We start from the raw sequence: 18042 nt of genomic DNA, 5'->3' as shown, positions 1-18042 counted from the left end.
TTGATGAACACGGAGTTCCATAAGCCTGGCCCTGGGGCAGAGTGCATGGGCGTGTCATTTATCGCCTTTTCGAAGTCATTTGGCATCAGGATAACATCAGATAGACTTGTGTTAACCAAATTCTCTGGCTCTCTCAAAAAAAATTCATTTTGATCTTTGACTCTCAGTCTGGTTAGCGGCTTGCTAAAAACTGAGTCATATTGGGACTTGAGTAGCTCACTCATTTCCTTGCTGTCATCTGTGTAGGACCCATCTTGTTTAAGTAGGGGCCCTGTATTACCAAAGAAGGTTCAGTCTTGTGAAAAATACGAATGGTTATCCCAAGTGATTCCATACTTTATGCTTTTTGTTCTTTTTCATTCTGTAGAAATTGGTATATTTTCGCCCCTGTTTATTTGCATTAAAGAAAATTTACCTACTTTATATTTAATGTATGTTTTTTTTTTTTTTTTTTCAAAATATTAAAAATATCCTCATTTGAGTGAAAGAGATTTTGGTAAGGCTACGTATATTCATACTGTGCCTAACATAAGTGTGATGCTGAACCTCATTCCAAGATTCTAGTAGCTCACAGATTACCATTAGTCTTGCACTGTGCACAGAGACTCGTAAATGGTGCTCCAACTATGAAGTTCTTTTATCCTGATGAGCTTAGTACCAACTACAACTGTGAATGAAATGCTGTTTTTTTATTTTGGGGTGAGGAACTAGCACCCACCCCCCACAAGCACACAGTAACAGATCTAGTTTTCTTACTTTGTAAGGCCTTATTAACCCTTTCAGGGTTGGTGTCGTACTAATACGCGTAAATTCTAGCACCTTCAAATCTAGGGAGAGAAAGCTGGTAGACCTACACATGAAAGAATGGGTCTGCATGGTCAGTGTGCACAGTATAAAAGAAATCCTGCAGCATACAGTGCAAAATGAAAAAAAAAAAAACTCCAACAGTGTTTTGGCTTAAAACAGCAAATTTGCTGTGTATTTTCGTATGGTATTTATGGTTGTATTCTCATTTTCTTTGTCTCATTCGATAGAATGGAAGATATATAGAGATGGTTGCGATTGGTTTCAAGATGATAAGCACTTTGAAATTGAACTCATAATAGCGAAAATGTTCAATTTTTACCAGTGTTCAAGAGTAAACAAATCATGCCTTACATCCAATACACATCAAATGGCAAGTCTAATATTCTTTCACAAGTGCCCTGATATTATTTATACTGTTTTTACAATGATGCAGTGGTACACATAACAGTAAATCATCCATTTTTGTGTGAGAAAAATTCAAAATGGAAAGCAAAAGTAATGTAAGAGGGGACAGGAGATGTGACTAATGAACAGATAAAATGTTATTTTAGTGTCAGGAATGTCTGTCTTGTTTATTCTGGACCCTATTTTAAAATTGGCATATTTTGCAATGTGTGTGAAATTGGCCAAATTGCCAGATTCTGACTGCTTTATTGGGTAGTTGAAAGCAGTAAATGGGCAGTTTCTTGTACTCAATCGATACAACAACTGGAGTTATAGTAAAATAACTATGATTTTAGTAGACAGGAACATTGGAAATGGCTGAAAATAGGGATCAAAGTGGGTGAAATTGCAGGTGTAAATATCGTTGAGACCATTAACTTTGTAAGAGCATAATTCCTTAAGTTTTCCATCAAATTTCATACCTTTGGTGTCATTATGATCGGTAAAAGATTCTATTATTTCATAAGAAAAAAAGTTTTTTTTTTTCCCCCAAATTTTTTTTACCTTGAGAACGAGTTTGGGAGAGGGCCTCTCGACCCTGAAAGAGTTAACCTGAGGACCATCAGACTGCAGGTTGGAGGCTCAGCACTCCATATTATTAAATTCATTTATTGAGAATTTTGATTATAATGACTAGTGCCTCAAAAGTGTTTCAAGTTGTCATTATCACTCACAGAAACCTTTTTATGATAAAAAAATTCCTTGGTTTCAGTGCTTCTTTTGATCCTTTGAAGTACAATAGTAGAGCATTGGATTGATATAATTGAAGAATACCAGACCATGATTTTTAAGGTTCTTTATTATGCTTAATTGATACATATGTTTATAATGAACCTTCAGCACATACACACATTTTTGCATAAATTTTGTTCACATAATTTTCAGTGATACATAGAAATGAAACATTATTCTCACTTGAGCATATAGTGTATGTTGTTAAACCTTTTGGAATACCCCATGCATGTGTATTGTAATTGTATAAACTTTGCAATAACATACAATGTATCATTTCTGTTACAGGTGCAACTCAGTTAAAGCTGTTCTCTCCTAGTCAACATGGTGCTGTGCTTATCTCTCAGAGTGCTCAGTTTGTCCAACAATCATTTTTATCCCAGCACCAGTTAGAATGTTGGTTGTTAAAAGTTTGGTCTGTCGTGGAACATCTACACCTTCATAGTGTAAAGAATATAGCTCTTGTACCTAGCAGTCATGTTTTAGATTCTGCAAAGCTAATAGATCTTTCAACTGCAATTATTGTGCAAAACACACCATCATCTCTACCTCAAGCAGCTGTACAGGCTCTTGAATTTTTAAAAGTGCAAGTAATCCCAAGACCTCCAGGATTTGTCCGGCATCATCAGTTACATGACTATTTTAATAGTTCAGATGCTCGAGGTGTTACCCAGGCTTTGCTTAAGGTGTTGACAGTGCATAACAGTCATGATCTTGCCAGGATGTTTAATAATTCTAGAAGCGATAAACAGGCTGAGGCTCTTCTTAATGTTACTGAAATACACAATCTTCAGCCACAGATTAAGGAGCTTTATAAAGAACTTCATATTTTCAAAGCAACTGATAGATATAATTATGTGACTGATGTATGTATTAATAATTGTGACAAAATATTTCCAAAGATTATTAACTTTCCTGTATGTTATCCTGAAACCTTAATAGTGCCATCCACTGAGAATCAAAGACAGCTTGCCAAAAATTTGGGTGCCACTGAATTTTCAAAGGAAGTTATGTTCCTACTTGCCCTAGAGAGCACATATTCAGACAGTGATACAATAAAACTTGTGTCTTATGTTCTAGAAGACAGATTCCTATTGAGTAGTCATATGATTCAGAACCAGCTGAAATTAGTGAGATTTGTTCCAAACCAAAGTGGACAACTTTTTATTCCTAGACAACTTTATGATCCTGAAGATGTTGACAATGATGCATTAATTTCAGAAGACCTAAACCCCCAAACCAGCTTTAAGAAATACTACCCACTTTTACGAACTTTGGGGATGAGAAGAGTACAGAATATGCCTATAAATGAATTTGTTGAGATCATCCATAATTTACATACGAAATCTTTAACTAAAAATGACAGAGTAAGCAAGGTAGCAGGTTGGCTTAGAGCTGCAAACTGCCGATCTGATTGCCACCAGATATGCAATGATGTAAGAAATGTAAAGTTTCTTTATGGTGAAACATCTAAACCAGTTGGTTATCCTAACAGCTTAATTTGGGCAACATTTGCAGAGCCATATAAACCTCAAGAAATGAAGAGTTACAGTCACTTCAAGAATACTCTGGGCTCAGTTGTGCCCCTCATACATTACTCTCTTATTCATAATGTTGCAAACATCTTTGGCTGGAATCAGGAACCCAGTATTCAAAAATATATTGATCATTTACAAAATATCTTGAAGTGTTATAATAATACAGAAGCAGGATATTTTGAAATAATAAAGGAAACTTACAAACAACTTTCAGAGTATATTAATACTTCAGATGCTTCCAATTTGCTCTCATTGTCAGCAACACCATGTGTGTTTACTGAAGTAGGTTTCAAAGACCCAAAACAAGTGTACATCTTACCACAGGAGGGAGACTTGTCATTATTACCATACATGTATCAGTTACCTTTTGAATTACGTGAACATACCACTCTTTTTCGTGCTCTAGGATGTTTTGAAACCCAGTCAAAGGAACTGTTCTTAACACTTTTAAGACAAATTCAACAGCACCATAGTTCAGGAAAATCTGCAGATGTTAATCGTGACAGGAGAATAGTTATACATGTTCTTCATAAATTAGTAAACTTCCTTCAGGATATTCCTCCATCTGAATTGTTATTGCCGGTGGAAAACAGGGATGGAAGTTTAGAGTTAATTGAAGTAGAGAAGTGTACATATTCAGAACAGTCTTGTGACTGGCTGGACAGTGAAGAACTCGGGGTAAGAGTGGTTCATAGCAGTGTTGGATCTGAACTAGCAAAAGCTTTGGGTGTAGCACCTCTAAACAAACATTTATTAGCTGATGAAGAGGCATTCATGGAGTGGGGTCAACATGAACCACTTACTACACGTCTCCACAACTTACTCCAGCAGTATCGTGATGGTGTTGCAGTAATTAAGGAGTTAGTACAAAATGCAGATGATGCTTGCGCTACCACTATTTCCTTTCTTTATGATGAACGTCAAAATGAAGATGCACGCACAAGGCTTATAAACAATAAATTGCAAGAGTTTCAAGGACCAGCATTGTGGGCTTATAATGATGCCATGTTCACTGAGGATGATTTTTCAAATCTTCGAAAATTAGGAGGAGGCACAAAGGAACATCAGTCCTTAAAAATTGGAAAATTTGGACTAGGATTTTGTTCAGTTTATAACCTCACTGATCTACCTAGTATTATCAGTGGATCTAATTATATTATATTTGATCCACACCTGACTTACCTTGATAGCAATAACCAAACACCTGGAGTGAGGTACAACTTTTCCAAGACAAGAAATTCAATTATGCTGCAAAAACTTCATGGGCAATTTAAGCCATTTAACGAAGTTTTTGGCTGTAATATCCAAAGAAACTTGAAATTTGATGGGACTTTATTTCGCTTTCCTTTACGAACTCCAACCCAAGCAAGCAAGAGTAAGATCAGCAGTGTGAGTTACATGCACAAAGACATGATAGAACTTCTTCAAATGTTTAGCAAGATTATAGGGGAACTGCTTCTATTTACTCAGCATATCAAGGAAATTAAGGTCTTTTACTTGAATAAAAATGCATCATCACCAACAGAGAAAGTTCTGTTATTTGAAAGTTTGAGAAAAATAACATTCTCACATTCAAATTCTACCATCAAGCAGAGAACAGTTAAAACTAACATGGAGAGTGTTGCAAACCTATTTAATAATAGTTTTAAGTGGAATGGAGAATATTTTCAAGAGAGTGCCTTTTCAGAAATAAATGTAATGTGTTCAGAGGAAGGTAGAAATTTGTTTCACATTGATCAGGGTAACTGGACTGTCAACTGGCTTACATCATGGCACTGTGGTAATGGAGCATCATTTAAATTTGCTGAAGTTCTTGCAGGGAGAGCTCTTCCCCTGAGTGCTGTTGCAGTGCCATTAAACAAGGAAACTGATGGCTGGCAACCCATTAAGCTTTCAGAACTTCCTGATGGGTTTTACAAGGAGAGTCATATGCATTGCTTTCTACCATTGCCAGTAACTACACCTCTGCCAGTACAAGTAAATGGCTGTTTTGAAGTAGCTTCTGACCGTACAAGTCTTAAGACACAGACTGAGGATGACCGAAGAAAAGGTATAGACTGGAATGAAACTTTGATGAGTGATGCTGTAAATGCTGCTTATTGCAGCCTTTTAACATCTTTGCAAATACAAGGCCTTAGTCAGAAATGTTCATATTACTTTACTTGGCCTATTAAGTGTGACTCAGATGATAGGCTTGTATTGAGCCTTGCAAGGCATTTTTATGATACCATTGTCAGTGAAGATCTAAAAGTCTTTCGAAACAGAGGTGAGTGGTATACTTCCAGTGTATGTATATTTTTAGAAGAATCATTTTACCAGTATGATGTGATTGGAAAAATAGCTTTTGAATTCATGGAAAATTTATTGAAATCTGAAAACTTGTTGCAGATGGTACTGTTGCCAAAATACATTCTTTCTGGTTTCAAATCTGCATATATAGCTGAACACATGATCACTCAAGACACCTTTCTTTCGCGTTTCTTCATTCCGAATATATCTAAGCAATTTGTTACTTCAGAGAAAAGAAACAAGCTGACATTACATATCATTGGTACCAAACAACCCTGTCTTAAAGAACTTAAAAGTATTTATTGCATTCCTTCAACACCAACAGGAAATTTAAGAATTCCTTGTGACCTAATAGATCCTGAGAGTACAGTTGCAAAAATGTTCACCCAAGTTGATGAGAGATTTCCAGAAGCTTTGTTTATTAAAAGCCCTAACTTGCATAGCAGCCTTTTAGAATTGGGAATGAATTCCTCACATATTCCCATAGAAATGGTAAATGGCAGGGCAAAAACTGTTGCAGAATTGACTTGTCATAATTGTGCTGTTGAAAGAGCCTTTGAAATCTTGCATTATATAAGAAAGCAAAATGATGTTGAACAAGACAATATTGCAGCAAGAGTTAAAGATGTCTTATTTTTACCAGTGATGCCCAAGCCACAACAGTGGCCTCTAAAGTGGAAAGCTGATACATTGAAAAAGAATTGTTCCCAAGTGTGTACCAGACATAGCAAGTTGAATGTTCAAAGTAAGATAAAGTCAGTTGCATTTGCAAAACCTACTGACATGTGTTTAGCAAAATTCAAAGATCTGGTAGGCAGCACCAACTTTTTACTTTGGTTTCATGACAAGAATAATGACTGGCTACCCAGTTCATTAATAGAAAAGCTTGGCATTATTGTGAATGAACACAAACTGCCAATAGAAAATGTGTGTCAACAGCTCAAAATGTTAGCTGCTCTATCACCAGTAAATAGCAACATCAGTGAGATGTGTCATAAAATATATCAATATTTTGAGTATATGATTCAGCCTCTGAATTCAGTTGTTCCAGAATGCCTAAAGGAACTAAAAAGTGAAAAGGTGTTACTTACAAATCATGGCATCGTGGAGCCAGTTTTTTTTGCACTGTGTACAGAGATTGACTGCTCGCCAGACTTGTTTTCAGTGCAGGGAGAGGGGCTGGGCATGTATCAGCTTCTAATGAAATCATTAGGCATTGAATTAACCTTTGATGCAAATGTTGTATTTCAGGCTCTTATTAAAAAAAAAGAAAAATATGAATTGAAGAAATTAAGTGAAAGAGAAATTTTACAAATTTCTAAGCTTCTTACATTAATGTTTAATGTTCAACAAACTGGTGACTGTAAGTTGCCCCTTCATCTGCTGCATCTACCAAATGCTGATGGTTATCTTTGTCCCATAGACAAGTTGTGTTGTGAAGATGGAGTTGATCTGAGTGCAGGTAAATTTAACTGTCTGCATAAAAACATTTCTTTATCACTGGAAATGACATCTCTTTTGGGACTAAAAACCAAAACCAGAAAATATCTCGAGAACTCTTCAAACAGAATACATTTTGGCCAGAATGAACCATTAACTACCAGACTTAAAAACATCCTAAGAGACTATCCATGTGATAGTGGAATTATGAAAGAACTGCTTCAGAATGCTGATGATGCAGGAGCAACAGAAGTAGCTTTCATTAAGGACTTGAGAAATCTTTCTAATAAAAAGCTGTTTGACAAGAAATGGGCACCACTACAGGGTCCTTCCTTAACAGTGTACAATAATAAAGGATTCACAGAAGGAGATCTTCGGAATATACAAGACTTGGGTAATAGCAGCAAATATCAGGACCCAGACAGTACAGGACAGTATGGCATTGGTTTTAATGCTGTGTATCACATAACTGATGCTCCATCATTCTTGACAAGAGGACCTGATGTCCCACAAGGAGAGACACTGTGTATGTTTGACCCTCACTGCTGGTATGATCCTATGGCTACTCCTGAAAAACCTGGGGTGCAGTTCATTAATCTGAATGACTTGAGGAAAGACTACCCAGATTCTTTTCAAGGATATTTAGAAAATATTTTTCTACAGCAAGAAGGCACAGTTTTTAGGCTCCCACTACGAACTGTTAAAGAATCTGATATTTCGGAACTGTTCCCAGTTTCAAAACTTGAAGAAAACTTGAAAGAGTTCCAACCTGAGATGGGAAAATGTCTACTCTTTTTAAGAAATGTTCGTAAAATTTCCATCATGAATATTTGTGACAGTGGGGAGTGCCTTACTGAGTACTCAGTTGAATCTTTCATCCAACAACAAAATGAGGTTTCAGTGCTACAAAATATGATAGGAAATAGAAATCTTATTAATCAAAAGTGTAATTCTGTCTTTAATATAGATATGGTGAGAGCATCCTATATAATGAAAATTGCAGACTCAAAAAAGGCTGAGTACTTGTGGTATATTGTTCAACAACTTGGGGCAGAAAAGAAAGACACTGTGCCAGAAATAGTGAAAGATGCTTTTTCCCATAAGCAGCTCAACCTGCTTCCTCATGCAGGAGCGGCTGTTCTTCTGAAAACCAATCAAGAATATAGTCAAGATTTATTTACTACTTCTTGTTATCTTCCTTTGCCAGTGAAATCAGGATTACCATTTAGTGTTAATGGGCATTTTACTTTAAATTCTTCCCGAAGGGATTTGTGGACTGGACTAAAGGATTGTAAAGCCACGTGGAATGCTTGGTTGATGAAGGAGGTACTTGCTCCCGCTGCTGTTTATGCAGTTGATTACTACAGGAAATTAATTTTCCCAGGAAGCAAAACTAAAATGACACTAAATCAATATACTTATAAAATGATTTTTTGCCAAAACACTTACCCTGATGGAAAAAAATTAAATTCATCTACATGGAAAAGTTTTATGAAATGGTTTTATGAATACATCATTAATCAACAGCTTCATTTCTTTGATGTTTTCATTCCATATAAAGATAATCACAATTATTCTTCTACTGAATTGAAACAAAATGTGTTGGATCAACAATATGGAGAACTACAGTGGCATGCATATATAAAGACTGGAAATAAATTTCCAATATACTTCACTAGTGTGGACACTAGTGAAAATAATATTGTAAATACATTAAAGAGGCTTGGGATGAAATTGGGTAGCCAATTTATGCATGATAATTTCTGTTCCCTAGGAATTGAATGTCAATCTCTCACACCAGATATTGCTCTTAAGTTTCTTCAATCTTGGGACAAAGATTACCCAGACAACTGTAACCCAATGATAATGAAGAGCATCAAAGAGACACCATTTCTTTGTCCAAAAAATGTGCATGATATTTTCAAGTATATTGCAACATCTCAAGACTCAGTTGAATTAGAAAGGCTTCCACTATTGCTTACTAATGACAACATTCTTAGGTGTTTCGATTCAAATAAACCAGTATTCATTTCATCATACTGTTCTCTGCTTCCAAAATCAGGAAATGAATTTTTACATTTATACATGGTAACCTTACTTGAAAATACTCTTAAAAACTGTATAGCTCTTAGTGTTCTGAAGGACTTTACAGTAGAGGATCTGGCTGATAGACTGCATACAGAATTAGGTCAAGAATTTGCAAGTGATGAAATTTTGCCCATGCCTATCAAATCAAGGCCAAATAAAAATTGGTTGATGATACTCTGGGGATTCCTTGAAAATTACATTAAAAAAAATTACTGTAACTGTGATGATAAAACAACCAATGAAATTAACTGGATGAAAGGTAGGAAATATATTGAGATGGCTCTTGGGGACTGGGCATTGTACCCCTGTAAATATAACAATACTGAATATCTCACTGCAGCAAAAAATGCCTACAGAATTTTAGACACTCGCCATCATCCACCTTCTGTTTTCAATTCCTTGCCTATTCCTCATCCATGTAATGGATTACCATGTCCTGGTCTAAATCTAACAGCAACTTTAGAAAATCCTTTGCTTGTGTTAGATAACCTTTACTTTCACAGAAAGAGAATTGCTGAGTATGTTTGTCATAGTGTAAAGATGGACAGTGTTGAAAAAATTTCACAAATATTGGAATATTTTGGTCAACATTGTCAGAGAATCTCTCTCTCTCAGGATAAACTTCGCTCACTGAGTATCTTTGAAGATGCTTCAGGAGTAATGCAGAAATTAAAAGACAAAAAAATTATTGTACCAGATTCATCAGAACTTTCCTGTATAGAGTTAGGAAAAATTGTAAATAATGACAATATTGTTATTTTGAAGGCAGCTACATCAGAACATATGACAAATATGTACAAATACCTGAATGCAGATTATATGGATGACATGGAAATTTATGCTACAATAATTTTGCCAAAATTTACTTATTTATATGAACCTCAGAGAGCCTATTTTCTCACATTCTTACGAGATAAACTAAATGAAACACAATACAAGAGTGAAGACAACTGGAATCCAAGTCAGAAGAAGGCTGTTTCAACATTGAAAATAACTCCCATTATAGAGTTTAATGGAAGATTAGTAACAGTAGATCATTTCTATGATCCCTTTAATCCAGTATTCAAGGTCATGAAGAAGTGCAATTTGCCACCTGAATGGGTAAAAAAAGAATGGCACTACTTTCTCAAAGTTGCTGGCATGATACATGAATTAACTCCTGAAATGTTTATACAGTATGCTAGTTCTTTATCATCTAGTGATTCTGAGGTGAATATAAAATCTCAAATTCTTACTGAACACCTTTTTGACAATTATGAAGCATTAAGGTGCAAGTTTTCTGAGATAAGAAGCATTGAATTTCTAATACCAGGGATTTGTGAAAGACTGGAACAGATTTTTCCACATTTTAGAACAGCTTCTGGTTTGGTGTCTTTTTCTAATAGTGTGGTATTGAAATTTTCTGACATTTCATGGACAACTACAAGCCTCTTGCCAAAATATGCAACATCATATAATGATATAATTAGAAACAACTTAAAAATCTTGGAAATTCCCCCAAAAGAAAAAGTTTTTGAACACATTCATAAACTCTGCCGTTTTTTGAAGTTTAAGGGAAAAAACTTAAAGTCAGATATAACATGTGTAATGGAAAGTATTTATCAGTATTTACAAGATTCCCTAGACAATGCTGATGATATACTTGCTTACCAGTGTACTCCAATAGTGCATTTACCCAAACACAATACTTTTTCTACTGCTGATTTAGTAATTGAAAATTTACAATATGAAATTATTCCATATATTTATAAAGCACCAGTTACATATGGAAAATACTTTGACCTTTTTAAGCGTCTTGGAACTCTTGAAGTTGCCACTTGTGATACATATGCAGAGGTTTTAAAGATGATTTATGAAAAAAGTCAACAGCAAATATTGCATCCTGAGGAATCAAAATGTATGAAGCTGGCTCTTCAAGGATTGTTGGAAAACATTCAGGAGCTTAAAAATCTTACAGTGTCTGAGCTATATTTACCAACAAATGAAGGTAGACTGGAAAAATCTTCTGAGATGTATTTGGTAGACATTGATGAAAATTTAACTGATATTAAAGGAAAATTTAGTGAATCAACATTTACAGGATTTAAAGACCTAGATATATCAATGAATGATGCTGAATTTGTAAATTGTTTGCCAAAGAATTTGAAGCCTAAGTTGCTGTCTCATGTTGTGAAAGAAGAACTTGATAGTGGTTCTGAGGAAATTTCATCAAGATTACTTCAACAGGTTAGAGAGTTTTTGAATTCAGATTGTTTTAAGAATGCAGTCTTGAGAATTATAAATCATGATTTTATGGAATCAAACGAATTGCCTTCTAAAGAATCGGAAGTAAAAAGTAGTCTTGATACAGTACATGTGAAGCAATTTAAAGAAATTATCACCATTCTGAAGGTTAATGAAAATGAGATAGGGAAAAGAACTAAACAGTTTTTTGTAAGTGTCAGCAGTATAGGAGAAAGAAAAGTAACGCTCTGTATTTGTGAGGCCATTGACAGCATTTTCCTTAGAATTGCACTACTTGATACTTATACAAATTTGCTAAATTTTAATTCAAAATCCATGATGTTATATTTACCAAGCATACTGGAACTGTATGAAAACCCACATGGCATTAACCTCCTTTTGAATAAGTTAGGTATTAGAGAATGGGGAATTACAAACCTCACACATACATTTTATCGTACTGAGGTAGGTTCTTATCTTGATGAACAACTAATCCATTTGTTGGATAATGAATTTTGTCAATTCCATGAAGGAGAAATTGTTTGCATGAAGAAATATATTAATGGAGAAGTTGAAGATACAGAAGAGAATATTTACATCATTGTTCAAGTGAAGCGTTTAAAAAGAAAACATGATAATTTATTTATGAATGAATATGAAGTTAAAACAGAAAATGAAGCTGAGTTTTGCATTATAGTTCGAGCCCATCAGCTGTACAAGTTTGTAAGAGCTACAACAAAGGATTGCAAGGATATTGCCCTAACTGATCAAGTAACTGATGATGCATTTGATAGTGTCTTTAAGGATGAAATTATGATAATTATAAGAAAACAAATGGGAGAAATATGGAAAGTAGAAGACAAAAAAGAAAGACGCCACCTCTTGAGGCGGTTGATTCTCAAGTGGCATCCAGATAAGAACAGTCATAGAGTTGAGCTCAGTACTCGTGTGATACAATATATACAACATCTGTTAAATCGGCTGGAGAATGGAGAAGATGTATCAGATGATAAAGATGTAAAAACATCAGGATATACTCTTAGTGGCTTCTACAGCAATATATTCCAGCCCCCAACGAGACAGCATGTAGGTTCCTCTGACTCAGTTGAAAGCCAAATGTCTTATGAAAAGACACCTGATTATCCTGAAGCTATGAGACATCTTAAACAGGCTGAACATGACTTTGCTGAAGCTTGTAGATGTGATGGAGGATCATCATGTTGGATCATGTACATGTGTCATCAAGTAAGTGCCAAAGATTTACTTATTCTGGTCAACATTTTTAAGTTAAAGCAGAATATTAATAACTGATTGTTAATATCATTTTCAAAAACATTCAAGATATTTAGTTAATCTTATTAAATTTAACTCTATTATATCTAATAGTAATAGAACTTCTATAAATTTCATAATAACTCATGTAGCTCAGTTTTTTTTTTATCTATATTGAAAAGGATTCTCATGATAACTTTATTCATTTTGTCACTTATAAATATATATACAGTAGGGCCCTACTTATACGGCATGTTAGGTTCCAGGCTATCGTAAAGCGGAAATCACCGTAAAGTGGAACACCCTTTTTTTTTCACTTACAAATGCATAGAAATAGTACTAGATAACAAGTTTACACTAACATAAATTAAGTAAGCAATAGAACTAGGCATTAAAAACAATAAAAAAGTAAAATACACATATAATACACTCATTACTTACCTTAAAATATTTGTAGTCTTGGGTGAGATGAGTAGTGTATTTATTGTTGGAAATCAAGTGTGGTATGTATGGTAGCCAGCCAGGCTACCATACCAGGCCACCCCACTCACACATAATATTCCATAATGTGTGTGTGTGTGTGTGTGAATATCCCCTTGACTGTTTCAGCCACCGTGTTTGACATATATATACTCAAAAATTCTAGCGGCTTCAAATCAAGCAGGAGAAAGCTGGTAGGCCCACATGTGAGAGAATGGGTCTCCATGGTCAGTGTGCACCATATAAAAAAAATTGGGGAGCCAGTGGTGCATTTTGGGAATGCCATTTCAGTAGTCCTCGTTCATCATGCCTAGCTATAAGAAATATCTGACTCCTCCACGAATCTGGGACTCTTCTCTTCCCAAGTGATGCTCTAACACAGATGGAAGTGTCTGTGAAGATCAATTTCATGGTTTTGAGGAGTTTGTGACCAAAAGCACTGCCCCGGATACCAGAAAAATGAAGGAGAATGAAGAATGAATGAGAATGAAGGAGAATGAAGAAGAATGAGAGAATGAGGGAGAATAAAAATAATTAGATAGTAGGATGGAGGGGAAGCAGCATCTGACCCCATTGTTTTGATAGGTGGTAGGGGGAATGAGTAATGAGACAATATGTCATTTTGGCAGCTGTGGAGTAGCAACACCCCTACTTTTCATTGGGGGGATGTTGCATCGTCTGAGTCTTTTGCTTTCATTGTGAGTGATTTTCGTGTGCAAGTTCGATACTAGTCTCTAGGATTTTCCAGGTGTATATAATCATGTATCTCTCCCGCCTGCATTCCAGGGAGTACAGGTTCAGGAACTTCAAGCACTCCCAGTAATTGAGGTGTTTTATCTCTGTTATGTGCACTGTGAAGGTTCTCTGTACATTTTCTAGGTCAGCATTTTCACCTGCCTTTAAAGGTGCTGTTATTGTGCAGCAATATTCCAGCGTAGATAGAACAAACAACCTGAAGAGTGCCATCATGGGCTTGGCATCCCTAGTTTTGAAGGTTCTCATTATGCATACTGTCATTTTTCTAGCAGATGCAATTGATACAATGTTATGGTCCTTGAAGGTGAGATTCTCCGACATGATCACTCCCAGGTGTTTGATGTTGGTTTTTCACTCTATTTTATGGCAGGAATTTATTTTGTGCTCTGATGAAGTTTTAATTTCCTCATGCTTACCATAATGGAGTAATTGAAATTTCTCATCGTTGAACTTCATCTTCTTTTCTGCGGCCCATTGAAAGATTTGGTTGATGTCCACCTGGAGCCTTGCAGTGTCTGCAATGGAAGACACTGTCATGCAGATTCGGGTGTCATCTGCAAAGGAAGACACGGTGCTGTGGCTGACATCCTTGTCTATGTCAGATATGAGGATGAGAAACAAGATGGGAGCGAGTATTGTACCTTGTGGAACAGAGTTTTTCACCGTAGCCTCCTCAGACTTTACTCTGTTGACTAGTACTCTTTGTGTTCTGTTTGTGAGGAAATTATAGATCCATCTACCAACTTTTTCTCTTATTCTTTTAGCATGCATTTTGTGCGCTATTACACCATGGTCATACTTGTCGAAGGCTTTTGCAAAGTCTGTATATATTACATCTGCATTCTTTTTGTCTTCTAGTGTATCTAGGACCTTGTCGTAGTGATCCAGTAGTTGGGACAGACAGGAGTGACCTGCTCTAAACCCATGTTGCCCTGGGTTGTATAATTGATGGGTATCTAGATGGGTGGCGATCTTGCTTCTTAGGACCCTTTCAAAGATTTTTATGATATGGGATGTTAGTGCTATTTGTCTGTAGTTCTTTACTATTGCTTTACTGCCCCCTTTGTTGAGTGGGGCTATGTCTCTTGTTTTTAGTAACTGTGGAATGACCCCCATGTCCATGCTCCCTCTCCATAGGATGGTAAAATCATGTGATAGGGGCTACTTGCAGTTCTTGATGAACATATATGTGTATATATATTATAGAAACCAGAAGGAATGAAAGAATGAAGACAAAGGAATGTAGGTAGGAATGATGACACATTTACCTAGGATAACTACTTAACACAACTGTCTACTACTACTATGAAGAAAACTGCTCAGACAAGGTGTTTTGTCTATGCACATACAAAAAAAAAATGCCCACAAAAACTCAGAGACACTCTTTTTGTGTGTGAGAAGTGTAAAACATCATTGTGCATGACACCATGTTTCAAAGAGTTCCACAAGCTGCAGAACTTCTAATAACATGTCCAGTGACTGTACATTTGTATATATATTATAGAACAATAATAATAAACAGTTTTTTGTATTGTTTGTGTAAACAAGTTTTGTAAACATATATTGATAATTATGTTTGTGTGCTTATTGTATTGTATACAACAAGTGTATATATGTACATTGCACCATACTTTGGTCTCACAGGCCACATAAGTTATGTGAAAAAATAAAATAGTGAAAAAAACAAGAAACCTTCCAATACAAGTAAACCAAAGTTTACTGGGTGAGCAGCAGTCGCGGCTGTTGCCATACGCGGCTCATTTTCTGCCAACTTCATGCCTCTATATCTCGGTCAGTACTGATGGTAAAAAAATTTTTTGGGGGGACTAAAACAATCAGAAAAATAATCTTAACATTTTCATAAAATAATTTTTTTTTTTTAATGTTTTTCGACACCAGGAGACAATTCAGGATTAGGGGTTTCGACAGTCAAAGGGATATATATACATATATTATATATATATATATATATATACATATATATATATATACATATATATATATATACATATATATATATATACAATATATATATATACAATATATATATATTTTTTTTATTTATTATCACACTGGCCGATTCCCACCAAGGCAGGGTGGCCCGAAAAAGAAAAACTTTCACCATCATTCACTCCATCACTGTCTTGCCAGAAGGGTGCTTTACACTACAGTTTTTAAACTGCAACATTAACACCCCTCCTTCAGAGTGCAGGCACTGTACTTCCCATCTCCAGGACTCAAGTCCGGCCTGCCGGTTTCCCTGAATCCCTTCATAAATGTTACTTTGCTCACACTCCAACAACACGTCAAGTATTAAAAACCATTTGTCTCCATTCACTCCTATCAAACACGCTCACGCATGCCTGCTGGAAGTCCAAGCCCCTCGCACACAAAACCTCCTTTACCCCCTCCCTCCAACCCTTCCTAGGCCGACCCCTACCCCGCCTTCCTTCCACTACAGACTGATACACTCTTGAAGTCATTCTGTTTCGCTCCATTCTCTCTACATGTCCGAACCACCTCAACAACCCTTCCTCAGCCCTCTGGACAACAGTTTTGGTAATCCCGCACCTCCTCCTAACTTCCAAACTACGAATTCTCTGCATTATATTCACACCACACATTGCCCTCAGACATGACATCTCCACTGCCTCCAGCCTTCTCCTCGCTGCAACATTCATCACCCACGCTTCACACCCATATAAGAGCGTTGGTAAAACTATACTCTCATACATTCCCCTCTTTGCCTCCAAGGACAAAGTTCTTTGTCTCCACAGACTCCTAAGTGCACCACTCACTCTTTTTCCCTCATCAATTCTATGATTCACCTCATCTTTCATAGACCCATCCGCTGACACGTCCACTCCCAAATATCTGAATACGTTCACCTCCTCCATACTCTCTCCCTCCAATCTGATATTCAATCTTTCATCACCTAATCTTTTTGTTATCCTCATAATCTTACTCTTTCCTGTATTCACCTTTAATTTTCTTCTTTTGCACACCCTACCAAATTCATCCACCAATCTCTGCAACTTCTCTTCAGAATCTCCCAAGAGCACAGTGTCATCAGCAAAGAGCAGCTGTGACAACTCCCATTTTGTGTGTGATTCTTTATCTTTTAACTCCACGCCTCTTGCCAAGACCCTCGCATTTACTTCTCTTACAACCCCATCTATAAATATATTAAACAACCACGGTGACATCACACATCCTTGTCTAAGGCCTACCTTTACTGGGAAAAAATTTCCCATCCTAGGTAGTAGGTTGGTAGACAGCAACCACCCAGAGAGGTACTACCGTCCTGCCAAGTGAGTGTAAAACGAAAGCCTGTAATTGTTTTACATGATGGTAGGATTGCTGGTGTCCTTTTTTCTGTCTAATAAACATGCAAGATTTCAGGTACGTTTTGCTACTCCTACTTACACTTAGGTCACACTACACATACATGTACAAGCATATATATATATACATACATACATACCCCTCTGGGTTTTCTTCTATATTCTTTCTAGTTCTTGTTCTTGTTTATTTTCTCTTATCTCCATGGAGAAGTGGAACAGAATTCTTCCTCCATAAGCCATGCGTGTCATAAGAGGTGACTATAATGCTGGGAGCAAGGGGCTAGTAACCCCTTCTTCTGTATATATTGCTAAATGTAAAAGGAGAAACTTTAGTTTTTCCTTTTGGGCCACCCCACCTCGGTGGGATACGGCCGGTTTGTTGAAAGAAGAAAGAAATATATATACATATAGGGTGGACCCTCACCTAACGATATTAATCCGTTCCTGAGAGCTCATCGTTAGCCGAAATTATCGTTAGCCGAGTTAATTTTCCCCGCAAGAAATAATGGAAATCCAATTAATGTTTCAGACAGCCAAAAGTATTAAAAAAATTTTTTTTTTCATGAAATATACATTTCCCTACAAAGAAAATAAGACATGCACAATAACTACATAAATAAATGTTAAAA

The 18042-nt window shown here is 36.2% G+C and overlaps 1 protein-coding gene across 1 annotated transcript in view; it reads left to right on the top strand.

The window, feature by feature from the left end:
• The first annotated feature begins 2267 nt into the window (after window positions 1–2267).
• LOC138851691 (sacsin-like) overlaps window positions 2268–18042 on the top strand; it is a 52972-nt gene continuing 37197 nt past the window's right edge. Inside the window, exon 1 of the mRNA XM_070081084.1 lies at window positions 2268–12806. Coding sequence (XP_069937185.1) covers window positions 2706–12806 — 10101 coding nt within the window. The 5' untranslated portion in view covers window positions 2268–2705. The remainder of the gene's footprint in view (window positions 12807–18042) is intronic.

The sequence above is a fragment of the Cherax quadricarinatus genome, unplaced genomic scaffold (assembly GCF_038502225.1).
Source record: "Cherax quadricarinatus isolate ZL_2023a unplaced genomic scaffold, ASM3850222v1 Contig1625, whole genome shotgun sequence".
Classification (NCBI taxonomy): Eukaryota; Metazoa; Arthropoda; class Malacostraca; order Decapoda; family Parastacidae; genus Cherax; species Cherax quadricarinatus.
The sequence above is the reverse complement of the archived record's forward strand: the minus strand, read 5'-3'. Positions and strand labels throughout refer to the sequence as shown.